The sequence below is a fragment of the Arvicola amphibius genome, chromosome 5 (assembly GCF_903992535.2).
Source record: "Arvicola amphibius chromosome 5, mArvAmp1.2, whole genome shotgun sequence".
NCBI lineage: Eukaryota > Metazoa > Chordata > Mammalia > Rodentia > Cricetidae > Arvicola > Arvicola amphibius.
The window spans coordinates 20929960-20957500 of NC_052051.1; the positions used below are offsets into that span (position 1 = coordinate 20929960).

Here is a 27541-nt window from a genome sequence, read left to right on the forward strand (position 1 = left end):
TCGGCATGCGTGATGGTTTATTGGATTTGACTTCTCCATAGAGTTGTTCTTCACTGGCCAGGGAATGAAAGATGCGGGGAAGACAGATCAGAGTCAAAGGCACTTTGAATGTTGGGATGGGTGAAAAGAGGTTGTTCCGACAGTGACAAGCCCACGTCAAAGGCTTACAAAGTGTGTACCCAGGAAACCTGGCCTCATTCAGCAAGCACCTGCCCGTGCAGGCATCACTGGGCCTAGGCCTTCTGCTGTCCTTCTATCCCCAACATCTTCAGGACCTGGCCGCCACACTCAGTGGGCTGAACACATGTGAAGTTCTGTACACACGAAAGTGACAAAAAAAAGTGACCCAAGCATTGGGAGAGGGTGTGCTTGTAGCCTTAGATAACAGCTCCACGCTGTGGTGTGACGGCCCTGGTCTGAAGACCGCTGGACCCGAGGATTAATGTGAATGTTTGGCTCTGTGAGCCTGACCTGGCTTCAGGACTCTCCAGGGCAGTGTCTGCTCTCAGAGGTTCTGTGCACCACAGAGTGAAGGAAGAGGAAGTGGTGGTCTGCACAGCTGGAGCCTGGGGACTGTTCAGAGGGAGCTTCAATTTCCTCAGACCCTGAGCCAAGGACAGGGCCAGTCCGGGAGAGGAAACAGGATGCTGGCTCCCAGGAGGGCTGCCCCCACAGCCAAGGCCATGGGCTCCTCTCTACTTCTACCGCTTCTTCTTCGTCTCCTTCTTTGGTCTCTTGTTGGCGGAAGGAACAGCAGCCTTGGGCTTCTTCAGTACCTCTGCACCTCTGGCCTCGGACTGTTCCGCCTCCTGTGTGGTGAATTTTTAAAAGAGTTCTGTTTAGAGGAATCCACCTTGGCCAACTGAAGCATGGCACGGAAACACAAGGGAAGGATTATTACCCAGACTAGATCCCGAAAGTACAAGGCACCAGGTGGCATCTGGGCTCCTTTACCTCCCAGTTCAGTGGCCTGTGAGCTCCTTAGTCCCATGTCTTATGTGTAAGATGAGAACAGTGACAGACACCTGGAGGAGGTGAAGTCACAGGGTGCACCAGCAGGGTTGGTGACACCCAGTGGCTGTCAGGGTGTCCCGGCATTAATGAGGGTTGGCTGTAGGGAGGCTGCCATGGCTGGCACTCCTGGTGGTTACTCCCCCTGCCCCCCATGCATCCATAGAATTTGGGCTAGGAGTAGAGCAAGTAGCTGGCAGGTGGGCTATCACTACACTGTGTTCTGTAGACTCTAGCAGGGGTGCCCTGGGGGAGCGCAGAGGCAGCCTCAGGCCAGAACCCCAGATTCTCAGCAACTGGGGCAGCTCCATTCTGCCTGTTTCATACCCTATGATGCATCCCTTGGAAGACTGGGCTGAAACAAAGGTTTTGCTGCTGAAAAGAAAAAAAAAAAGAGTTCAAAGTCACAGATCTAGGTCTGGCCCTCACTGTGCAGAAAAAGGTAAGCCCCAGGAAGGGACAGGCCTGCCCCAGGCCACTGTACTTGTACCAGAGAAGAATCGGGAATGCTCCCATCTGGTGTTCTTTGGTATCTCCTTTGGTGATAACATAAGGAGTTTGATGGCCCAAAGGACAACCAGAAGCAGGCTAGGTGAGGAAATGCCAGCCATGGCCTGAGTCTGTCTGCAAGTTGTACTTGGTATGCAGTGTTTATTCTTAAAAATCCATGCCGGGTGGCGGTGGGGTGGGGTGTGTGGCATGGTGCCTTAGCAGGTGAAATGCAGCAATGATCTGAGTTTGCTTATATGTATGTTTGTGTACATGTGTGTGCTCAGTGCCCATGGAGGTCAGAAAAGGTTGTTGGAATGTGTATTTTGTTTATACATTAACAAATTAAGCTTGCCTGAAGATTAGAGTGCAGAGCTAAGCCACTATAGGCCAAGGGAGTGGTGACACACACCTTTAATCCCAGGACTCGGGAAGACAGGGGCAGAGGGATATCTGTTAGTTCAAGGCCACCTTGGGCTACACAGTATTGAATCTGTGGAGACAGTTGCAGTCTGAGACTTGCCTGTGCAGTCAGAGGACAGGATCGCCCCTTTAGTCTGAGAATTGGTAGAAGTAAAAGGAATCTTTAGTGGCTGGCTGCTCTGTTTCTCTGATCTTCAGCATTAACCTCTATATCTGACTCTGTGTTTTTATTATTAAGACAAACTAGAATTCGTGTTACATTGGATCTCCTGGAACTGAGCTACCTATGGCCATGAGCCACCACGTGGATGCTGGAAACTGAACCCTCTGCAAGTGAATCAAGAGCTCTCAACTGCTAAGATATCTTCCAGCCTTTGATCCTAAGTTAAAATAGAAAAATCAGAAAGCAGACTAAGGCTACATCCTTGCTCTGGAAGGCAGAGGTTCCTCTTGAGTGAGATGGGTGCAGGAAAGAAACCAATACAGCCACTTCTCCGTGGGGAAAAAGGGAAGGCTTATTCCACACTGCCAAGGCTGTCTCTCAGGGATTTCTTGGGACCAGACACCTCTGTGTGGAGCTCGCTGAGCCCAGGTTCCAGCTTATTTTATTTTCCGGCATTACTCCAGCCCCCAGGGGCCCAGCCTCCATCATGCAAGCAGAGGAACTGCAGCTCAGGGGATGATGGATCCTACAACAGAGGCCCAACCCAGACCTGGCCAACTCCTCCTTCTCAGCCAGAGAGCAGGTGCGAAGGCTGCCCCGCCCCACCAAGTCTCAGGACTGGCTGCTGGGCCTCCTCCGGCCAGAACTCACAATGGAGTCCAAGGTCTCCCAACACTATTATTTATGTAAACTGGCCAAGAAATTAAAAAAAAAATTAACCAGTTAGATAACAAACAAAATGAAACCTCAGGGGGGTGGCAATTTTAAAATCCAATACATGCAGCTTCCAGTGAGGCTGGGCGTAAGCACCAATCACACCACCACCACGCCGGCCCCAACAATGCCTGTAGTTAGCATGACAGGTCCTGTGTCATTCATTTAGACGAAGTGCCAGGATGGGCCTCAGGTCATAAACAAAGGAACCAGTACCCAGAAAGGACCAGGGCTGGCCTGAGCTCTCAGCTGGTGAGCTGCAGAGCCAGCTCGTGTCTCTTACTGCTTCCGTGGTAACTGAAATCTATTTTCTACACTTGGGAGCCCCTCACACCCCATTCTGGAAGATGAAGACTGCTCTGTTCTAGATTCTGCCTGTCCCTTCCTTGTGATCAGAAGTCCTGGAGGAGCTGGGAGAGAAGGTTAGTGCTGTAGTGATGTTTGCTTTGTGTGGCTGACTCAGGCCTCTGTGGGTGTGCATGCTCTGCAGCCATCACGGTTGAACGTATCAGCAGACGCCCCTCCACCATGCCCACCCCCACCTCAGCTTTTGGCACTGCTACCCATCTGGCTCGCAAGGCATTTCTGAGCTCAGCTGACCCCTCTGATGGAGAAGCCCCCACCTCCACCTGATCCCAAGGCCTGTTTGTTCTACCTTCCAAGAGGCTGCGGGTTTCACTCATCCTAGCCACACACACCTCTCTGCCCATTCGGACCCATGGTGTCTCGGCCACTCCAGGTTTTGCATCCTCCCCTCGCATCCTCCACATTACTTCTAGTCCATTTTCTAAAACGATGTAAACAGTCACAATTGGGCTGGTTTTCCAATTTTAAAAAGACCCAGTGTGGCTTCTGAGAGGCAGTCTAGTCTAGCCTCAGCCTTGTCTGCAGGCAGGCCCCTCTCACTCTGGGCCACGGGCATTGCTTCCCGGCATACGCTTGTTGCAGAGGTGCTTAGCACTCACTGTAAGATGCTCTGCGCTCACCCCAGGGTGCTGCAGAGCGGTCAATATACTCCACTCACTTGCACACTGGGCCTTATGATGATGAGGCAGCCACTAGGCCTCATTGACTGGCAAGGACGCCAAGGCTCTGACACTGGGGCCTTCTATGGCCAAGCACAGGGAAGCAAAGCGTCTGTCTCAGTGTGATCTGGATGCTCAGGTCCTAGCACTACAGGGGTAGTTTCCACTCTGAGCTGACAGGAATGACTGAACAAATGAGTGATTTAATTTCTTTTCAGATGTGCCTGGCTAGGAAAAGTCAGGGAAGAGCAGACTACACACCCGACAGCCTCACCTTTAAGTCTGGGGACACCGCACCTCACCTGAAGTGATTGAGGGAAAAAGAAGCCCCCATTGTCAGGGGTTTCCTGGGTCTTTGGAGGCATCTTTTGGGGGACACAACTCCATCAATTATGAGGTGGTGAGAGAATAGTTCAACAGGCTAGAAAATTGCTGCTATCCATCAGGCCCAGGTAATAGAATCTGTGCAGGGTCAAGGGAGAAACACTAAGCTTGCTCTCTCCACTGTGCGGCTCCGTGTGGCTGTGCACCTGTAAATCGGGACAGAATGTCACTCAACACTGTCATTCTTTCCTTGAAAACAGTCCAGGGAAAGAAAAACACTGAGCTGTGCCCAGGCTCCGCCTGGGAACTGTCTCATCTGACCTGCCAGGAGCTCTCCTCTTTTTAGGTTGGACAGAACTCAGCAGGTCAGCCTCACGCGGCTGCTCTAGCCCTTCCCACAGCATCACTCACTGAGGCCTGAGGCGGGGAGTTGGAGCAAGGCAGTGGCCTTGAGAAGAGGACAAGATACCAGCTGAAACTGGGAGTGGGGGAGGCTGTCCATAAGGCTCAACTCTGGCAAACAGATACACGGCATCCAAGCTGCTTGGTTGGCAAGTGGAACTGTGATTAGAAAACTGTGTGGCGAGGGAACGACATGCGGAGTAAAGCACTTGCTGCAGAAGCAGAAGAACCCAAGTTCAGATCCCCGGTACCCATGTAAGAAGTGGGGTGTGGCAGCACACAGCTGTTAGCTCAGCATTAGGGAGGCAGAGACAAGATGTCTGAGGCTTGAGTACACACACATGCACGCGCACATACATACACACGCACATACACACATACTCCCAGAAGCTCATCCTAGACATACTTTGACAGGACTTTATAGGTCCTTCCCACTGGTTAGCCTGTGGTTGCTGTGTGTTCAGTCGTCTCTCACATGAGCTGGCACACACTTGCCGCCTGGTGCTAGTGGGAGCATGGCGAGGCCCTCACCTTGCCCACCGCATGGCACTCTCAGGAACAGGTCCTTAAGTCAAGCACCTGCCTCCCAAACTGCAACTACATGGCAGAATCAGAGCCGGCTCTGTTAGCTAGTTGCCGGATGCTAGGACTGGGCGTTATGGTGGCCCTCATGGGCAGGGAAACTCCGTTCCTCCACAGAACGTTGCACAGGGCTCTGGCACTCTAGGCCATTATCCCAGAGCTCAGGGAAGGAAGTGCCATCTCTGTGGGCAGTACATTAAATGCCCCCACACTCACTATCTATTCTGGTGAGCTGCCCAGAAGAGTGTGTGGTCATGTAGAGACTCCATGAGACTTGTCATCCCTGGACGACAGGATGCTGATAGCAACCATACTCCCTACACAGCACGGGGCCTGAGAAGGAAGTCAGTACTCCCTGGGACAGGCAGGAGCTGGAGAGACAGACGGCTCCAAAGACTCTATGCTTCCAAGTCCACTGTGCCTCAGTTACCATGTCAGCTGTTTGCTGAGACTTCATTAATACAACAGACCTGGACAGAGGCATGAGCAAGCAAAGCTGCCTATACGTGCTGGTAGCTGGCTGGCTGCTGATGACAGCTCAGCCAACAGCTAAACTATGAACTCCCGGGGCACTACCAGGTGCACTCTTACTACCTGCTATGTGAGAGCCACTGAACAAAGCAAATACCCACTCACATAGGGGGCCAACTGGGTCTACCTTCTGTGCAGAAGCGGATCCAAAAGAGGCCTGGGAGGCAAGCTCAGACCAGATGAAGCAGAGGGAGCAGCCACCCACAGTTCCTCATTACTCCATTTTTTTCTCCCCTGCCGCTTCTTTCTTTTTTTCCTTTTTCTGTTTTTGTTGTTGTTGTTTTCTGAGACAGGGTTTCTCTGTGTAACAGCCCTTGCTGTCCTTGAACTTGCTCTGCTTGCTCTGGAGACCAGAGTTCTGGCCTTGAACTCACAGAGATCCACCAGCCTCTGCCTCTCAAGTGCTGGTATTAAAGGTGTGCACCACCACCACCCAGCTTTCTTTTCTTTTCTTTCTTCCTTCTCTCCCCTCCTTTCCCTTCCCTTCCTTTTTTGTTTCTTTGGTTTTTGAGAGAGTTTCTCTGTGTAGTCCTGGCTGTCCTGGAACTCACTCTGTAGACCAGGCTGGCCTCAAACTCACAGAGATCTGCCTGCCTCTGCCTCCAAGCGCTGGGACTAAAGGTGTGTGCCACCAATGCCCAGCTTTCTTTTCTTTAAGACAGGATCTCATTGTGCAGCCTTGACTGATCTAGAACTTGCCTTGAACTCAGAGTCCCCACCTGCCTCTTCCTAGAGGGTTCAGGGATTAAATGCATGCACAAGCATGTCTGGTTTACTACCCTGTAAACTGCTGCCTTTCACCTAGGAAAAGCTACACTGACCTCCCTAGAAATGCACCCAGTCAGCTCTGCCGGAACCCCTTTAAAGAGGGCTGCCCGGGCTTGGCAGAGCTGGCAAGCTGAGTCTGCTTGCCTCTGGTTTCTGAGGTAGTACATTTTACATAAGCTCCCCAGGACTCCAGCTTTTATAGGACTAGACCTCCCCTCTTCTCGCTCTGTAGCTTCCACCCACTGACTACTGCTTTCCACAGTGGGCCAGCATACAGTTCCTTCTAGAGGCCTTTGAACTAGATCAAGCAGGAAGGCAGCCCTCTTGAGATGCAACATCTGAAGGAGATAAACCCTGGGAGCTGTCATCACACTACAGGGTCAGGGAGCAGAGGAAGCAGGCCCTGGTGAGATCTAGGGGATGGGGAAGAGGGTACCTTAGGAGCAGCAACAGTACATAGAAACTTCAAGCAGGGTAGGTAGGTGGGGTCAAGTTCAGGCCTTTCTGGAACCTTATTTTCCTTGCAGAGTCCAGCAACTCCTCCTTAGGTTTCAATTAAGCATGTTAAGTGGAAGTAAGTTCAAGGCCAGTCGGGGCTACAGGAGCAGACCCCCGCCCCCCCCCCACGCACGCGCGCGCAAGAGCAGCAGGTTGGCGGGTGACCCTGAGGCCTCTAGTCTAGCTTCTTTCTCCTCTTTCTCCAGGTTCTTCCTTTCCCAGCTTGCGACATCAAACTGTCATTTCAAACTTAACCCCTGCTCCTAAAATTCGTCTATGTGTTAGCATCACTTGGGCAACTCTGAAGAACAGCAACAGCATCTCCATGAGTCAGTCCAGGCTACAAAAACTCCCCCATGGCCCAGCCAGCGACAGAACCACAGGATGATGACACTCCCAGTCCCTGGCTCATGGGCAAGCATCAGCAGTCAATTCTTTCTTCTAGAGTCTAGAAGCTCAGGATCCTTATTTTATTTTCCTTTTGAGACAGGGTCTTACCATATACTTGTAGCTGGCCTTGAACTTGAAGAGATCACTGCCTCTGACCCCACCCTCCTGAGTGCTGTGACTAAAGGCGTGTGCCACTACAGACAGCCTAAACCTTATCAACTTTATTATGGGTGTGTGCATGTGTGGGTACACTGTGGAGGTCAAGGGACAACTCTGGAGTCGGTTCTCTTCTGCCACTATGTCGGCTCTGGAACTGAAGAAGTTGTCAGGCCTTTATGTCACCAGTTCCCAGCCTTTTACCATCCCCTCCACCCAACCAAACTTGGCTCAGAGGCAAGTGTATCTGCTGTGTTGTCCAGACCGAGCAGAGGCAGTCTAAGGACCTGCTATCTCATATTTTAGAATTCAGCCTACAAGAAAATACTTGGGTTGTGTGGCCTTGGCCTTAGACGGGAGCAAATAAATGTTTTCTCAGGTCTTAGCTTAATGAGGTGTCAATGAGAAAAGCTTCCATCTGGCTTAGAATTCTAGAGACTTGGCTTGTGTGACCAATAGGCACTTGTTTCTCCTCTGAAAAGGAAGGGGGTGGGGTGGGAAGCATTTATATGCATTCTTTTTTTTTTCTTCCCTGATTAGCCCCCAAAGAGCTTTCAAATAATCTGCTAAGTATTGAAGCACTGAAGTCATAAACCAGTTGAGGAAATCAGCTTACTGGAACAAGAGGAAAGACATTCTTTTGCTTTTCAAAGGCTTTCCCATCATCTGAAGCCAAAAATATTATCTTCTGACCCCAAAAGACAGTAATAAACCTTGTTTCTATATGATGCCAACGAAGAGGACGGTTTTGCCCTAAGCAAGACAGCAAAGAGCAGCATTGTTCTCTAGGCCCCTTACCCCACTTCTGCCCTGTCACCTCTGTAGCAACCTCAGCTACCAAGCACTTCACTTCCCTGTGCCCTCAGGCTCTAGGAGCCTCTCCAAGCTGCCCCTACTTTCCAGGCTCCCTTCCTCCTTAGGGACCTCCCTTGTGCCCTAGCTAAAGCTCCCCCCTCACCTCCCAGCTTGCTGTCACACACCAGCAGTGCAGTGACACTCAGAACGGCTGGCTCTGCTGTCTAGTTCTCACACAGCTCTATTTCCTGTCCTTGCGTGTAGCTAGGGACTGGTGAGGGAGAGGAGGCTGTCTCATGGCAACACACGGAAGAAAGTGGAAGCAGAAGCCCTAATCCCAGGGCCATGTGCTGGCCTGGCAGTGAGAGTGGGGTCACAGTACTTCACCGTCATCACCATATTGCTACTGAAACACTGGAAAAGGTTTTGGGGTTTTTTTAAATTTTTTTAAAAATATTTATTTATTTATTATGTATTCAATATTCTGTCTACATGTATGCCTGCAGGCCAGAAGAGGGCACCAGACCTTATTACAGATGGTTGTGAGCCACCATGTGGTTGCTGGGAATTGAACTCAGGACCTTTGGAAGAGCAGGCAATGCTCTTAACCTCTGAGCCATCTCTCCAGCCCTTTTTTAATTTTTTAAAAGATGTACTTTTTCTTAATATTTTCATTTATTATTTGGGAATTTCACATAATGCACCCAGATCACTTACTTCCCAGTCCTCCCAGTTCTGCCCCCTCACCCTTGTGGCAGAAAGATCAGCAATGTAAGTCCAACCTCTGCTATGTAAGACTATCTTGAACAAAAACAACCCAAACACGCACACACACGCACACACACTGTACAGAGTTCCTGCTTGAACAATGCTTCATGACCTATCCACTCCTTGCTACTGGAGTTGGACACACCTGTGTGGCTCCGGCAAGGGCATTTTTGGACTTGGGTCAGTTTCCCTCCAGGTTTGGCCCACGCCCTTTCTATAGCCTTGCACTGTGGCAGCCACAGCTGTGAGGCCTCCTAGTTAATCACTGAACCTAAGTTGGTCTTGGTTACCTCCAACCCAGCAGGACAGACCAAATTAGTCATTCTGTTAATCTTTCTAGGAAATAAGACTGCCAGTATAAACCAAAGATACATGTTTAGGACAGGCAGGATGGCTCAGTGGGTAAAGGCACTTGCAGCCAAGCTTGAAAACCTAAATTCAATCCCAGGGACTCTCATGGTGGAAGAAAAAACCCAACTCCTAAAGGTGTTCTCTGACCTCCACACACACACTGGCACATGCACACACTCACACACACACACACAAAATAAATAAATGTAAAGAATGTTTTAAGATATAATTGTAGCCTCCCAAGTAAAAACAGCAGTCTTCAGTTTGAATTCTAAACAGCTGGATGAACTCCAATTCTCTTTCCATTGAGACAGGGTCTCACTGTGTAGCCCAAACTGGCCTACAATTTACTAGAGTCTAGACTGCCCTCAAATTTACAGAATCCTCCTGCTTTAGCTTCCCGAGTGCTGTAATTACAAGTGGGAGCTATCTATCTGATGCAACTTCTTTCCTAAAAAACTTAGTGCGGCCGGGTGTGCTGGCACACACTTGGTGCACATCACAGTGCTTGGGGGGCTGAGGCGAGAGAAGAGTGGGTTCAAGGACAGATTGGGCTTCAAAGGAAGATGCTGTCTCAAGTAACAAAACACGCAAACAAAAGACAGGTCAGTGGGATGGCTCATAGCGTAAAGGTTACGAAGACTGACAAATTGAGTTCTGTCCCTGGAACCCACAAGGTGGAAGAAGAGAACCAACTCCCAAAAGTTGTCCTTTGACCTCCACATAAGCTCACACCCACACCCCCCACAACAAATAAATAAGCAAATAAATAAATAAATAGAATTTAGAAATTAAAATGGGGCTAGAGAGATGGCTCAGTAGATAAGAGTACTTGTTGCTACGGCAGAGGACCTGGGTTCAATTCCCAGGACAGTCCATTGTGAGTTCCAGGGGAGCCAACAGGCATGCACATGTTCATCTATACATATGCAGGCAAAATGTTCATACATATAAAGTAAAATCAAAAAAATAAAAAAAAAATAAGCCTAGTTAAAACAACAAATAGAGTGGTGTCCTAGTTAGGGTGTTTATTGCTGTGAAGAGACACCATGACCATGGCAACTCTTATAAATTGGGGGGTGTAGGGCTGGCTTACAGTTCAGAGGTTCAGTCCATTATCATCATGGCAGGGAGCATGGCTGCATGCAGGCATGGTGCTGGAAGAATAGCTGAGAGTCATCCTGTAGACAACAGGAAGTCAACTCAGAGTCACACTGAGGGACACTTGAACAAAAAAGACCTCAAAGCCCACCCCACAGTGACACACTTCCTCCAGCAAGGTCACACCTCACCTCTAAATGTGCCATTCCCTTTGGAGGCCATTTTCTTTCAAACCACCACAGCTGGTGAAATGGTGCGGTGTTAAGAGTCCTCAGTGTTCTTCCAAGAGGACCGGGGTTCAGTTCCCAGCATCCACACAGGCAGCAAACTGAGCTGCAGTGGATGCTGGAGCCATTTAGGACAGAGTTCAGGCTCAGTAGACCATCTGAACTCATGATGACCTCAGTACACATCGGCCAGACGCCCTGATCCTATTGACACCAACCATGACTATAAAAACAGAAAGTTCAAAGCACCAGTTATGACGGGTATACCAAATAACTGAATGAATGGCTTTAGGTGCTTATACGGAACTTCCTGTAAGAACAGTGATCACACAGAGAGAAGTAATCATCCAAATCCTGGAGTGTATAGATCACAGATGATAAAAACTTGCTTTCTCCAACTAATCAATGTCCAAAAAAATGGGGGTATTGTACAAGAACGAGGGGAAGAAGGTGTTGCGGAGTAAAGACATTCATAGCATAAGAGTCAAACCCAAAGCCAATGGGACCACGTCATCATCTGTCTCCAGACCCTCTGGGTCCTGCGCACACCTCTGGCTCCACCTCTCACCCAGTCCCCTCTGTTCCGGCCACAGTCATCTCCCGGGTCCCCTGGATTAGCTCAGTGCTTCAGTGTGCAGGCTCCTCGCAGGTACTTCCCCTGCCCTGGAATGCTGTCCTCCCACCTCCCCTACTCCACCATTCTGTCTCAGCAGTAGGGGCAGCCCGGCCCTGGCCCAGGGTATGGGATTTGGTCCCTCCTTCTAGTTATTCACTTATATTGTACTTTGTGCTTCTCATAGAAGAAAAAAAATTTTTTTCTGAGACAGAGGTTTCTTTGTATAGCCTTGGCTATCCTGGAACGCACTCTCTAGGCTGGCCTTGAACTCACAGAGATCTGCCTGCTTCTGCCTCCTGAGTGCTGAGATTAAAGGTATGCATCACCACTGCCAGGCTCATGAAAGCAAATTTATTGCTTTTCATTCCCAACTTTGGGAGACAGGATCTTACTACACAGCCCAGACTAGCCTTGAATTCACAACTCTCTTGCCTTGGTCTCTGAAGAGCTGGGACTACAGGCACGCATCACTAAGAACTGCTTTATATCTGCATCTCTCCCAAAGACAAGACGCTCCTTGAAGGAGAGGGCACACTTTTTTTTAGCAGTCTGACAGGAGCTAACAAGAGTCTTAACAGAAGCCAAGGGTGATGGCTCACACTTGTAATCCCAGGAGGCTGAGGCAGGGAGGTTGCCTTAAGCCTAAAGACAGCTAGACTCCATATCAAAACAAAATAAAGAAATAGAAACCTAGCATTCAGGACTCAGAGATACTGAGTTTGGGACCAGTCCTAGGATATACAATAAGACCCTGAGACAAAAAAATAAATCAATATAAAAAAGACCTGAGCCGGGTGGTGGTGGCACGTACCTTTAATCCCAACACTTGGAGAAGCAGAGGCAGGCAGATCTCTGTGAGTTCAAGGCCAGCTTGGTCTACAAAAGCTAGTTCCAGGATAGGCTTCAAAGCTACAGAGAAACCCTGTCTCCAAAAAAAAAAAAAAAAAAAAAAAAACCCTATTCACCTGGTCCCAATCCAGAGACCATACTAACTTAATAAGAGCCAGCACAGCCCTGCTGATCTTGGTTGTGGTGATGTCTGCTGGAATCTAGCCTGACATTCAGAAAGATGAGATCCTAGGGAAGGACTCACCGTGTCGTGGGACTTGGGAATGGGTACGATGATGGCCAAGACACAGATGAGCTGGAAGATGGCTCCCAGGAAGAGCCCATACCGCAGTAGGTTCTCCAGGAAGGTGGGCTCAGGCACCTCAGGAGGCGAGAAGTCCAGGTCAGAGGCCATGACCCAAGTCACCACTGCAAAGGGCCTCTTGAGAGTCACACTTCTCCAGAACCAAATTCTAAATGAAAAGAATGAATGTCAGTGTCTTAGTCAGGGTTTCTAGTGCTGTGAAGAGACACCAACCATGACCATGGCAGCTCTTAAACAGGAGAACATCCAACTGTGGTGGCTTCCTGTAGTCAGAAGCTGTTCATTTGTTCCCGACCACTCAGCCCTGAAATAACCACACAGAAACTATATTATTTGCAATAATATTTGACCAATAGCTTAAGCATATTTCTAGCTAACTTTTTTTTTTTTTTTTTTTTTTTTTTTTTTTTTTTTTTGGTTTTTCGAGACAGGGTTTCTCTGTGGCTTTGGAGCCTGTCCTGGAACTAGCTCTTGTAGACCAGGCTGGTCTCGAACTCACAGAGATCCGCCTGCCTCTGCCTCCCGAGTGCTGGGATTAAAGGCGTGTGCCACCACCGCCCGGCCTAGCTAACTCTTATATCATAAACTAACCCACCTCCATTAATCTGTACATCCGGTCATAGCGTCTGTCTCTTATGGCGGCTACATGCCTTCTCCCTGACTCCGCCTTTTCTTTCCTCCTCTATCTGCTTGGAATTCCCGCCTTGTTCTATTCTGCTAAGCCGCGGGCTAAAACAGCTTTATTCATTAACTAATAAAAGTAACACAAATACAGAAGGATTGCCCATACAGTTCAGAGGTTTAGTCCCTTAACATCATGGTGAGAAGCAAGGCAGCATGCAGGCAGGCATGGTGCTAGAGAAGGAGCTGAGAGTTCTTACAACTTGACTCATAGGCAACAGGAAGTGGTCTGAGACTCTAGACTGCAATGAGACCTCAAAGCCCACCTCCAAAGTGACACACTTCTTCTAAGGCCATACCTACTACAACAAAGCCACACCTCCTAATAGTGCCACTCCCTTTGGGGGGGCATTTTCTTTCAAACCCCACAGTCTGGTTTCTTTTTTTCTTCCTTCTTTCTTTCCTTTCTTTGTATTTTGTTTGTTTTTTGCTTTTCAAGATAGGGTTTTTTTGTGTGTGTGTGTGTAACAGCTCTGGCTGTCCTGGAACTTGTTTTGAAGAACATCTTGGTCTCAAATTCAAGGAGATCCACCTGTCCCTGCCTCCCGAGTGCTAAGATTAAAGGTGTGCTACCACTACCCGGCTGAATGTCAGGTTTCTATGTGTGATCTTTAAATGCCCTCTCATACCACGCATACATGAACAGACAAAATATGAAGAAACTCAGCGTAAACAATTCTTGAATCTAATTAGAGAATATGCACATTTTTCAATTTTTAAAATTTTTGATGTTTTCCAAATATAAAGCTAATAAAATTAATTAATTAATAAGCAAATGCAAACCCCCCAAGCAATGCATTTACTAAAGACCTACACATTTCTGTGTTTTCTTTTCCTCTCCCCCCCCTTCTCTTAAATATTTCAAGACAAGGTTTCTCTATAGCTCTGGAACCTGTCCTGGAACTCACTCTGTAGACCAGGCTGGCCTTGAACTCACAGAGATCCACCGGCCTCTGCCTCCTGAGTGCTGGGATTAAAAGAGTGTGCCACCACCACCCAGTTTGTTTTGCTTTTGAGATAGTATCTCATTCATCATGGGCTGGCCTGGAGCTTGCTATTAACCCAGGATGAGCATGAATTCCTAATTCTCCTGGCTCCACCTTCCAAGTGCTGGAATGACAGGCTTTCATCCTTATTCCCAGTTTACTTAGTGCTGGGGCTGGAACCCAGGGAGCCATGAAAGCGGAGTAAGCACTCTACCAACTGAGGCACACCCATCTGATTTTGTTTATTTCTTCATTCACCTAGTCACACAGCACTTAAGGATACCAAAGACTGAAAAAAGAAATAGACAAATGCCTGTTTTTTAGCTCTGCTCCAAAGGGAGGGAGTGACCATGGAGACAGGCTGTATATAGAGAGAAAACTATTCTGGAGACATTTAAGAAAGGGACCTTGTGCTCTTGTATGGGGTGGGAGGGGAGGCCTCTGAGAATGTGGCAGGGCTTCAGCAACAGACTGGAGCGGCCACACTTGTCATTTGAGGGATGCACACTGTGCATAGATAGAAAAGGAAATGTGGAGAGCCCTGGATGGGAAAGGGGACCCACACACCGAGTGGTCAGGAGGGAAACTGGAAGCTGGTGAGATGGGCTGGGAGCACGAGCAAACCTTGGGAGACCCAGACCTTCTTGATTTGACCAAGTAAAAAGTAAAGCGGAGGTGACAAGATCTAAATTACTTTTTGATGCTGTTATTTTACTTATTTATTTACTTTTTATTTGTTTGTTTTCATTTTCTGAGTCTGAGTCTCTTTATGTAGTCCTGGCTGTCCTGGACCTCATTATCTAGACCAGGCTGGCCTTGCACTCAGAGAGGGCTACCTACTTTTGCCTCCCAAGTGCTGGGACTAAGGGTGTGTGCCATCACCCAGCCTGGCTCCTGTTATTTTGAGAGAGAATCTTCCTATGGAATACAGTCTGCTCTAACTCAAGGAACCCTCCTGCCTCTCAGTCTCCCACATGCTGGCATGCAGAGATATGCACCACCAAGCCCAGCTCTAAACTAGAAATTTGAATGGAGAGGCAAAGAAGATGCATGAAAACCTAGCCCACACAAGAAAGTTGGTGGGTGGCTGGAGAGATGGCTCAGAGGCTAGGATCACTGGCTGTTCTTCCAGAGGATCTGAGTTCAGCTCCTAGCAACCACATGGTGGCTCACAACCATCTATAATGAGATCTGATGTTCTTTTCTGGCATACATGCAAGCAGAACACCATATACATAATAAATAAATAAATCTTATTATTTTTTCCGAGACAGGGTTTCTCTGTGTAACAGCCCTGGCTGTCCTGGAACTCACTCTGTAGACCTTTGCCCCCCAAATGCTGTGATTATAGGTGTGTACCACCACCCAGCTTTAAATAAAAAAATCTTAAAAAAAAAAAAAAAAAAAAAAGAAGTTGGTGGATAGGCAGAAGGGGACCAGTCAGGCCTTGGCTTAACTCCTCTCTTCTTACCAGCCTATCTCATTCTCTTTTCTTCCTTTTCTTTCTTTTTTTTTAAGATAGGGTTTCTTTATATAATGGCTCTGACTGTCCTGGAGCTCTCTCTGTAGAGCAGGCTGGCCTCGAAGTCAGATATCTACTTGCCTCTCTGAGTGGTAGGACTAAAGGTGTGTGCCACACCGCCTGGCTCCCTAGCCCTCCCCCTTTTTTTTTGGATTTTCGAGGGTTTCTCTGTAGCTTTGGTGCCTGTCCTGGAACTAGCTCTTGTAGACCAGGCTGGCCTCGAACTCACAGAGATCTGCCTGCCTCTGCCTCCCAAGTGCTGGGATTAAAGGCGTGCACCACCACCACCCGGCCTCCCTAGCCCCTTCTTAATACCTTGGTAAAGCCGGAAGATCTGCCTGTGGTTCTCCAAGAGCACCTGAGTCTTTTAAACCCTGAGCCATCATGAAGCTCCCATCTGCCCAGGACAGCCTTCCCACCACGACTGCTGCTCAACACCCTACTTGACCTCCAAGCCTGAGTGCAAGGTCTCCCATCATGCCTCTCTGTTGCCCTCCTCCTTAGCTTCTTCTTCATCATGGTACCTACAAGTGGCATCCTTCTGCCACCCCAACAATAAAGAGACCAGTGTACTGTGGCATCAGGGGCACCTGAATGACAGCCTTCGTGCTTTCAGAGACAGAGCTGTGCCTTGCGGTATGATTTCCAGCTGACTCTGAGAGACCCAGTATGGTGCTCATGGGCCGCACGTGGCCCCGAATGCAGCTGGTCTGAACTGCAGTGACAGATTAAACCAGACCTAACTCCAAGACTTCTTATGAAAAAATGTAAAATATCTAATTAGCAATGCTTTATGTTGATTATATGCTGAAACAGATTGTTAAATATGTTTCATAGTGTTAAATTACTAAAATTACTTATTTTATGACGTCAAAACTTACTAGAAAGCTAAGGTGGTCAAAACAGAGAGCCACTGACGTGAGAACAGACATACAGGCCAATGGACTAGAGAGCTACAGATAAACACGTACTCATAAGAGAGGGCGGCTTTTAAACGGTGCTAGGAAACCGAGCGTCCACACGCAAAAGTAACAAGAGAAGCTGGACGGGACCCTTGTACCCTACACAAAGATTAGTTCACATTGACCCAAGATCTAAAAATACGAGTGCAAACTATAAAACTGTTAGAGAAATCTTAGGGGAAATCTCTATAATACTGGATTTGGCAATGTTTTCCCAGATGTGACATCAAAGGCACAAGCAACAAAAGAAAGAGGTCAATTAGACTCCACATAAAAATCAAAACCCTTTGTTTAGAGGACATTTCTCAGAGAGAGAAAGACAGGCCAGAGAATGGAGGAGGACGTGTGACTCACACACACAGCAAAGGTCTAGCTTCAGACCGACAAAGAACTCCCACAAGGCAACAGTACAACAGAAGCCTCAAGGCGGATCCGGAAGAGGCGCCTGCTGCCAAGCCTGACAACTTGCATTGAAGGAGAGAACAGACTCCCAAAAGTTGTCTTTTGGCCATCACATACGTGCCGCAGCAAGTGTGCCTCTGTCCCCTAAAACTAAGTGTAGAAACAATAAACAAAGGAGAGCATGGGAAGTCAGGCAGTTCAAGGCTGTAGTCCCAGTACTCGGCTGGAAGACGAGCTCTAGGATTGGTGGGGTTGGTGAGGTGCTTAGCAGGTATCAGCAGGTAAAGACATCTGATGCCAAGCCTGAAGGCTAAGCTTGATCTAGGATTGACATGGTGAAGTCCAGAATCAGCTCAGCTCTCAAGTTGTTCTCTCTCTCTCTCTCTCTCTCTCTCTCTCTCTCTCTCTCTCTCTCTCTCTCTCTCTCTCTCTCACACACACACACACACACACACACACACACGGGGGGATTTTAAAAAGTATATAAAAAGGGCAAGTGGGCACGAAGCATCAGTGAGAATGTGGAGAAACCGCGCTGCTGTCTTAGTCACTGTTCTGCTGTGAGAGACACCATGACTAAGGTGATTCTTAGCAAAGAAAGCATTTAATTAGGGGCTTGTTTACATTTTCAGAGGGTTAGTCCATGATCACCATGGCAGCAAGCAGTCGGGCATGGCACTGGAGCAGCAGCTGAGAGTTTTTTATATCCTGAGCCACAGGCAGTGAGACTGTGGGTAATGTGGGCTTTTGAAACCTCAAAGCTCACCTCACAGTGACACACCTCCAAGTCCTTCCACACTTGGGGACCATGCTTTCCAACACAGGAGCCTATGGAGGTCATTCTCTTTCCTACACCACAGCTGCTGACGGGAGTGTAAGCTAGCACAGCAGCTGTGAAAGCCAGTTTCTGCATAGGTGGCAGAGCTTTAGTCTAAGAGGGTAAAGAAGGTCCAGAAATAGGGGTAATAGAGACATAACATGTCCAATGACACTGAATTTGTTCTTAGAAATGATAAATTTTGAGCCACAATTAGAGGCACACATCTGTAATTCCAGGACTTTGGAGGTGGATGCAAGAGAGTCACAAGTTCAAAGTCAGCCTGAACTACATGACACCCTCTCCAAAAAGGTTAATTTTATGGTATATTTTAATACAAAACCTGTTTTTCTGTTTACTTATTTCATTTCTCTTTTTTGGACACAGGTTTTCATATAGCCAGGCTGGTCTTGCTGATCTTGTTGCCTTCAACCCCTGAGGACAGAGATTTTAGGCCTATACCATCATGCCTGGTTTACCTGCTTTAAATGTAACTAGGTGAAAAACATTATATGGTTCTATAGACTAGCCCTGCCACCAGAGCCTATCCAGAGACTAGTCCTGCCCACCGCAGGCTGTCTAGAGACTAGCCCCACCACTACGGGCTGTCTGGAGACTAGCCCGGCCACCACGGGCTATCTAGAGACTAGCCCCGCCACCACAGTCTGTCCATATGACCGTCTTTCATCTAGGCCTTGTGGTTCCTCTACTTTAAATGATTTTTCCAACATGAAAAACAACTGAAGGATTATAAAACAGCCCACTACGTAAACAGAGTGGGTTTTACACAAATTATTGTTTCCCTTTTAACCTGGTCACTCTGGAAGGTCATGTGCTTGGCCAGCAAAACAGTCAATTCTCACATCAATTGAGTCTATTCTAGAAGCCTTCTGAAGCCTGAGCCACCCCCATCACTCACTGTCCCTGCCCCCATCCTCAGAGCCATCAGACCTTCCTCCCCCAAGACTTCTGGAAAGAGTCCAATGTTGTCTGGTTCCAACTGTGGTGACTCAGGTGGGGTACAGAGCTGAGGGATACCATCTTTGGTCATGTGTAAGGTGCAAGGCTCAGACGGCAGGCAGACTGCTTGGAGCAGCTCCTAAGCTGGCCCTGAAGTGAATTCCAAGGCAGCCCAGCACGGATCCTGGAGGAGCTGACAGGCTCTCCAGGGCATTGGCCCTAGTCCAAGGCTGGAGAAAGCCATACTCCCCCACTGGCACCTCATAAACTTAGTGCCCTCGACCACGCTTCATGCTCAAGACTCTGAGAAGCCTACCAAGTGTATCGTTATTGCGTGGATTAGGGGTCCTATGATAGACAGGGCCAGGCGTCGGGAAGCTGGAGGTGCACAGAGAAAGACTACAGACATCTAGTACACTCTGACTGATCTGACTTCTTACAGAGTTGATGTCATTTTGAGCCATCAACAAATGTGCCCAAAGTCATAATATACTTAAGCTTTTTTTTTTTAAATGGCTACTAGGCCAACATATAACAAGATCATAAAACTGATAATCTCCTTTGTCTGAATAACTTACTTCCTATAATTTAGATTAAGGAAACAATTAAAAAGAAAAGGCCTCCAGGTACAAAAGCAGTCTTGGCAGCACCATTCCTACCACTGGAAGGCAGGAAGCCATATCAGTGTCCAGCAGGAAGGGAGCTGGTGATGGAGCATGAACACAGTGGGGTTTCACTGGAAGGACAGCATGCCAGGCACACACACTGTGATCAAGACTGGGGAGCTTCGGCAATGCCATAGTGAGAGAAAGAAACAACTGTATCAACAGAGTGGCTGCAGCCTTGCATAAATGACTCTCACTGGCTAAAGAGCAAAGGCAGGCCCTTGCAAGGAAGCACTGGGACAGATGCCATTCCGGTGTGTCATGGAGCTTCCACTTTGGAGAGTCCGCTTAGACACATTCAGGGGAATGTCAGGGCTGGAAAGTCGAAAACCCAGAGGAGGAGGAAAGGCATGTTATCTTCTATGGCGTGGTCAGGGAAGAGCTGAGAAAGTGACATTTTTGCCAAGGCAGAAAAGCAAAGGGCTGGGGACGTAGTTCAGCGGCATATGCAAGTCCCTGGACTCAATCCCCAGTACACATGCACTCCCCCAAAAAAAGGAAAGCAAAGAGTGCTATTTAACCACCTACTACAATATTCCAGAATGCAGGGATAGTAAGGGCAAAGTTTCCAAGACAGGAATGGGCTCTAAGGTGAGCAGGAGAGCAAGCAAGCTGGGCAGGGCCATGTGGACCATTAAAAGGGCTTTGGCTCTCACTCTGAGTGGAAGTGAAGCCATTATAAGGTGCTTGACAGAGAAGTCACACACTGCCTCTGGCTGCTGTATAGAGACCAGACTAGGGAACAGGAGTAGAAACAGTTATAATAATATTAACAGGCTCATAAGACGTTCTTGTGACAGGCGGGAGCCACTGAAGAAACAACAGGGCAAATTATGAATGAAGTTCAACCAGAGGGGAAACTGCTCCACTTAATACTGTAAACAGAAAATGCTAAGCACCAAAGGTCAAAACCCACTAAAAATGGTCACATCACAAAGAGTAGACTTTAATGTACACAAATGATGTAAAGGTTCAGAATGGAATACTGGGTGCCACTCTGACTCTGAATGTATCTTAAACACACTGAAGAGGTGATGGAAATAAGGTCCTGACATGAGCGGTGTCTCCAGAACTAAAGGCTGAAGGAGCGCATATGCACCTCAACTAGCAGCTGAAAGCAGCTTCCTGGGTTGAGCATGGTGGTGCACGCCTTTCATCCCAGCACTCGGGAGGCAAAGGCAGGCAGATCTCTGAGCTCAAGGCCTGTCTGGTCCACAGAGGGAGTTCCAGGAGAGCCAGGGCTACACAGAGAAACCCTGTATCAAAAACCAAAAAGATACAAACAAAAAAGCTGTTCTCCACAAGGTCCAGTTGTGAAGCCACTGCACACACGCCAGGATCGATTATAAGTGATGGGGGAATGTCGTAGTTAGGGTTTCTATTACTGTAGGGAGACACCATGGCCATGGAAACACAAGGAAAACCTCTAATTGGGATGACTCGCTTATAGTCTCAGAGGTTCAATCCATTATCATCATGATGGGAAATGGCTGAATGCAGGTGGACATGGTGCTGGAGCAGTAGCCGAGAGTCCTACATCTTGTAGGCAACAGGAAGTTGACTGAGACACTGGGTGATATTGTGAGCACGGGAAACCTCAAAGCCTGCCCCCACAGTGACACACTTCCTCCAAAAAAGTCACACCTCCTAATAGTGCCACTCCCTGAGATTTCGGGGCCAAACTACCACAGGGACAGTGGGTGTGCTGCAGTGGGGAGGAGGTTCCAGGTTAGAGAAGGAAGCTACGGTCATCCACAGGATACTAAATGATTAGAGACATCAGAACAGGGCACTTAGCTTGACACAGACATAAACAGAAATACTTATAGCCATGTATACACACACACACACACACACACACACACACACACACACACACATACATATATACACTCTGGCCACTGAAAGAATGTGAAAACAAGAATGCCCCAGTAGCAATGAGCACACCTGAGTCCAGATCTGGTTTCTGGGCCATTTTTCCATGAAAGAAACCAGGACTCCTTAAGGAAGTGGATGATTTCTATGCAGGAATAAACAGGACGAGCCTGGGGCAGAAAGCATGCAAGTACTTTAAAAACAAAAAAGCAGAACCAAACATTGCCAGGGTCAAGAGTCAGATTCAACAGCCAAAGTCGGGAACCAAGAACAAAAACCCAAGGTATAAAAGAAATATTGATACAAAGAAACAACTGGCTAAGTCAATGGCAGAGAACAGACCCATCTTTCATATGAATTGCAGATATTTATGCAGTCACTTTGCCTCTGTGTGTGTGTGTGTGTGTAGTGTATGCTTCCACAATCCCAATGAGTGCTGCACACAATGACTTTCTTCTACAAGTACGGTGTCAAAGAGGAGCGGGAGTAACTTTAGAATTACGTGACCACTTCCTGAAACCAAGAGACCCTGGACAATATCAACGACACTCACACACCCACAGCAGGCTCCTGTGAGGGCCGTCCTTCTCGAAGCCTGTGACCCAGTCTGCTCACAAGAAAAAGACACATCTGAACCAGGAGGTTCTTCTGCAGAATAACCAATGAGTGATCCCCAAAACCGTCAGGCTCACCTAAAACAGGGACATTCTGAGAATCTGCCGCGGCCAGTAAGAGTTGTCTCCGGAAATAGGCTGGCTGGATGCACTGTGCTATTCTGGCCAGGGTACAGAGCGAGGGCTTTAGGAAGAAACTGTAAATCTGAACCAAGTTCTGATTCCCTTTAATGGTGATGCACTGATACTGGTTCACTGATTAGGGCAAATATTCTATCTGAAAACTCAATAGTGTCTCAAAATAGATGTAAACCTAAAATTGGTTTTTTTTGGGAGGGGAGGATTTTTTAAGGTTTATTTATTTTTGCATATGAGTGCTATATTTGCATGTATGCCTGCATGACAAAAGAGGGCATCAGATTCCATTATACAAGGTTGAGAGCCACCATGTGGTTGCCAGGAATTGAACTCAGAACTTCTGGAAGAGCAGCCAGGGCTCTTAACCACTGAGTCATCTCTACTGCCCCACCCCCCAATTGCTTTTAGATATTTTTTGAACCAGTCTCATGTATCCTAGGCTGGAGTCAAAGGGCGATCCTGACCCTCTGGCCCTCTCTACTCCCCAGCACGGGGATTACAGGTATAGACCACCAGTTGTCATTTATGCGGTGCTGATGGAACCCAGACAGGCCATCGTGCACGCTAGGCAGACATTTTCATCCACACTACATCTTCAGCCTCAAAAATACTTTTAAACCAACATTTCAAAATAAGTAACAACAGTCATGTGGAGAAATTGCAAGACTTAACAAGTACTAACTCTGAAAACATAGATTCCAAAACTGCCAGAGGTGTCAGCATCTCCCGACTGTTCCCCAGTGCTGGACAGACTCTGGGCAGGGATTCCTGCCTCCTAAGGAGGGGGTTTTCCAAAGCTGTTCTGAGAAGTCAACTAAAAAGGGGGAGGGAAAAGAAAAGTGTCAGTAGATACTTCCTTATAGCGATTGTGACAAATTCCCCAAAACTGCTCAAAGTTGGGGAAGAATTTTGTCTGCGGGAAAGCTAAGCTGCCTCCTAAGGGAGTCACAACTGGTAGTTGGTGGACTGAAACCGATGTGCAGACTGATTGCAAAATATAATTACTGCTCCACTTACTGTCATTTAAAAGTATGAGATCCCAGAGTTGCTCTTCCTTATCCAGTGGATGCCTGATACCACGCACAGTACTGAATCTTAAATATATTATTTTCTTCTCTACACACACCTATGATAAAGGTTACAGATGAGACCAGCAAGAAAGTAACAATGAGAATAAACTACAACAAAAGTCGTTGAATCTGGCCTTTGTCTCTAGGTATCTTTAAAAAGTGAATTATAGGGCTGGAGAGATGGCTCAGAAGTTAAGAGCACTGACTGCTCTTCCAGAGGTCCTGAGTTCAATTCCCAGCAACCATCTGGTGGCCACAGCCATCTGTAATGAGATCTGGTGGCCTCTGCTGGCCAGCAAGGATACAGACAGACAGAACACTGTATACATAATAAATAAATCTTTAAAAAAAAAAAAAAAAGAAAAACCAAAAATAAATAAATAAAAATAAAATAAGACTGGACCCCTTTGGACCATCAAGGAGAAAGGAGGGTTAAGAGAGCAGAGTGTGGTTGGGTAAAAAAAAAAAAAAAAGTGAATTACAGGGGCTGGAGAGATGGCTCAGCGATTAAGAGCACTGGCTGCTCTTCCAGAGGACCCGGGTCCAATTCCCAGCACCCACATGGCAACTCACAACTGTCTATAACTCCAGGATCTATGCTACCCTCACATAGACACACATGTAGGGAAAACACCAATGCACATAAAATACGTTAAAATAAATCTATTATCATTAGCGTGGGGAGAACCACCTGTGGCGGTCAGAGGTCAACAGGAGTCAGTTCTCTCCTCCCACGTGAGTACCAAGGCTCACGCTCAGGTTGTGATGACGTAAGCATGGTGGTGAGGTGGGTGTGTGGTGCAGGATTACACTGCCTTTCCGACAAGGAAGGGGAACCATTCAAGCAGCAGGGATGGAAACGGCTGGGTGTCAGGAGCAGAGGGTAAAGGTGGGTGGGGATCCGTGACAGCTGAGAACCTTTTTCTTTTCTTTTGTGGTTTTCCAGACAAGGTTTCATGTGCAGCACTGGCTGTCCTGGAACTCGCTCTGTAGGCTGAAATTGAACTCAGAGATCCACCTGCTTCTGCCTCCCGAGTGCTGGGATTAAAGGCATGCGCCACCACTGCCCAGCTTTTTTTTTTTTTTTTTTAAATAAGCACTGTATCCACCATAGCTGGAAAAGGAGATACTCCAATTGTTTGTGAGAGTCTCTCTGTGCAGCCATGGCTAGCCTGGAGTTCGTCATGTAGACCGCCATGAACTCAGAGAGCTCACCTGACTCTACTTCCCTAGTGCTAGGATTAAAGACACATGCCAGCACACCCGGTGAAAGGGAAGATCTCACCCTGGGAGAAGAGAAGAATGAATCCATGATGCCATCACAAGAGAAACTTGTCCAGAAAGAGGTTTCGCAGTTTTTTACAAAGTATCAGACCACCTTGTAGGGCAGACTGGAGCAAGGGTAGTGGCGGACAAGGGACAGAAGGGACCAACTCCTGACAAGGCTGCTTAGCTATGCACACCTCAGCCCCACTATCTAAACCTTAGCATCATGTCAGTACTTCAGGGAGGGACTTGGAAGTCAGAGGATTCTTTTACTTGTTCCTTTTCCCAATGTGTGAGCACCAAATAATCTCCTCTAACTGCTTTTCGCTGTTAGCTGTCTCATAAATTGAAGACCAGTGGCCAAGTCTACCTTGTCGGCACTGACAGAGCCCAGACTTTGACCTTAAAAACCCCACCTAATAAAAACATTTCAGGAAGACATTGCAATTGCCAGACATGGTGGCACATGCCTTCTGTCCCAATACTAGGGAGACAGGCAGATCTCTGTGTGTTCGAAACTAGTCTAGTCTACATAGTGAGTTCTGAGCCAGGCATAACTATATAGTGAACCCTGTCTAAAAATAAACAAATATGCTTTACAGCATATCCATTAGAAGTTGTACGTTAATTCATCATAATGTTTGCAGTGGCCACTGTCCTTAAGTGATCACATGGATGACTTCAATGTTTTGTTCCATCCAAGGATTAGAATCCATAATCTTACTCTTTGAGGCACGTAGAATTTGAAACCACATTGTTAGCTGTTTCACTGACATCTTCCATCACAGAAAAGCAACGTCTTCCAATTCCTCACTTGTTGGCACGTTGCAATGACTTTCAGTGTGTTCTGCTTCTACGGGGTATGTGGCAGGAGCTTCGTTGGCAGCTACAGCCTCTATGGAGAGCTTTTCAGAACAAACCACTCCTAAGCCTATGCAGCCGATCCTTGCTCGCAGGCAGTGGCTCTGTGTTCTTGTTTCAGGGCATGGCCGACTGACGCACAGCATTCTTGTCCATGTTGTCTACTCATAGATGCGACGGCCTTGCTACCCTAAGTAAACACTAACTGGGCACTGTGGCTGTAACCTTGGCAACAAGAGGGACAAAAGCAAAACTAACACTTATTTATTTAGATTTCAGAGAAGTTTTCATGTAGCCCTCAAATGTGCACTGCAGCCAAGATCGGGAGTACAGGAGCTCCACCACACAGGTCTTCCGGTGCCATGGATAAAACCAAGGCTTCCTGCTTGCTGGGTCAGCACGCCCCCAACTAAGCTATACACCAGCCCTGATTTGGAATATTTTAAAGACCTATTTTTAATTAGGAGTAGCTGCCTGTGTCTGCCTGTATTGTGCACAAACCTCAAGCGTCCAGAAGCACTGGACACTATGGAGCTGGTTGGCAGCTGCCTGCCGTGAGAGCAGGAAACTGAAGTCCAGGCCTCTAGGAGAGCGGCAAGAGCTCTTCCCCACTGAGCTGTCGCTCCAGCCCTAATTTCCTTGTTTGTACACAAGGTCTGGCATTAGGGCCCAGGTTGACTTCAAACTCACTATCCTACCTCAAGTCTCAAATGTTGGGAGTAGATGGTACAACACCACAGTCAGCACCAATTTTTCTCCTTCATAATTTCAGATACAGGACTTGTTCTTGTAGGGCAGTGGTGGCGCAGGCCTTTGACCCCCCCCCCCACCTCAGCGCTTGGGAGGCTTGAGGCAGGTGGGTCTCTGAGCTCAAGGCCAACTTGGTCAACAGAGTGAGTTCCAGGACAGCCAGAGCTACAGAGAAACCCTGTGTCGAAAAGCAAACAAACAAAAACTAACAGCAACAAAAGATTTGTCCTTACCAAAGGTTCTAGCAACTTTAGCCTAAAGATTTGTTTTATTTTGTTTATTTCAAGCACATTTTTACCTAAGAGTAGCACTTTTTGGCTTCAGTTTGGCAAAAACCCAAAGGCTAGCATTACTCCTCTTGCGCTGATTACACTGGGTTCCTTGAGCACAGTCAGCTGTTCTAAATGACTTAATGAATAGGTAGCACACATAACAGGGTCGGCTGAGCAAGATGACGTATGTCCCGAGCAGGAAGGGTTGTAAATTTCGTCACGCTACTCTTTCTTGATGGGGGCAGGGCAGAGCAGTACTGGGGGATTGTACCTGGGGCTCAAACACGCTGGGGCACTCTACCACTGAGTTCTTCAGCACGCTACTCAAAACCACAGAGTTTAAAAGCCCCGGGCTGTTTGTTTCTGTGGTCTTCCGCTTACTATTTTCAGGTTACGGGTAACTGAAACCGCGGATACGTGGGAGGCCACCGCATCACCTCCCCTTTCTCCAACAGCTTTCTCTCAAGCTCGTCCTGTGCAGCCAAGCACTTTCACAGATATGCTCTCTCCGTCCTCTGCGCAGGCCTATGCCCCCCCTGCGGAGGAGGAAACCGAGAAGGGAAACCGCGAGACGCCCGAGGTTACACAGCATCACTGGGCACACGCGAGATGCCATGCCCGGGCTCCACCTGGCGGAGGGCAGGCTGGGCCTTGGCCTTACAGAACCCGAGCTCTGGCCCAGGCGAGGGACCCCGGCTCCCCGGGAGGCAGACGGTCCAACGCAAGGAACTTCCCTCCGCGGCCCGGGGAGCCGCTGCGACTCGCGGCTCCGCCCCGATCCCGCCCGCCGGAAAGTCCAGCCGGACCACCGGCACCTGAATACTTACCTCCAGTACCGCCGCGCCGCTCCGCTGCACCGGAAGTGTTTCCTTGTGAACCGGAAGCGGTGCAACCGAAGCACCAGCAGGTTCCGCTCTGCTGGATTTACAGGGACTACGACTCCCCCGACCTCCTCCTCCTCCTCCTCCTCCTCCTCCTGTTCCCTAAATTCCCACTGAAGGGTGAAGCCTTAATGAATTTTTTGTTTGATTTGAGACAGGGGCTCACAGTGTGGCCCTGACTGTCCTCCTGCCTGATTAGAGACTGTCTCCACACTGTTTAGAACTCAGTTCTAAGTCTGAGCTAGAAACCAGCAATGTAAGAGGAAGGACAAACAGATCCACGTGCTATAATCCAGACAAAAAGAAATAATAAATTTAAAAGCAGCCACTGA

At 48.0% G+C, this 27541-nt stretch overlaps 1 protein-coding gene across 4 annotated transcripts; it reads right to left on the reverse strand.

Moving 5' to 3' along the window:
* Positions 1–27267, reverse strand: Manbal (mannosidase beta like). 4 transcript variants are annotated; one of them, XM_038331904.1, is made up of 4 exons: positions 27156–27267; positions 12428–12635; positions 10487–10571; positions 1–809 (listed from the first exon to the last, which is right to left on the reverse strand). In XM_038331904.1, the coding sequence occupies exons 2-3, from the start codon at positions 12575–12577 to the stop codon at positions 10512–10514; spliced, it is 210 nt and encodes a 69-aa protein (XP_038187832.1). In that variant the 5' UTR covers positions 12578–12635; positions 27156–27267; the 3' UTR covers positions 1–809; positions 10487–10511. The 4 variants fall into 4 exon arrangements, with proteins under 4 accessions (XP_038187832.1, XP_038187830.1, XP_038187831.1 ...); XM_038331905.1 differs by lacking the exon at positions 1–809 and adding an exon at positions 816–4355; XM_038331902.1 differs by lacking the exon at positions 10487–10571.
* Positions 27268–27541: the final 274 nt, after the last annotated feature.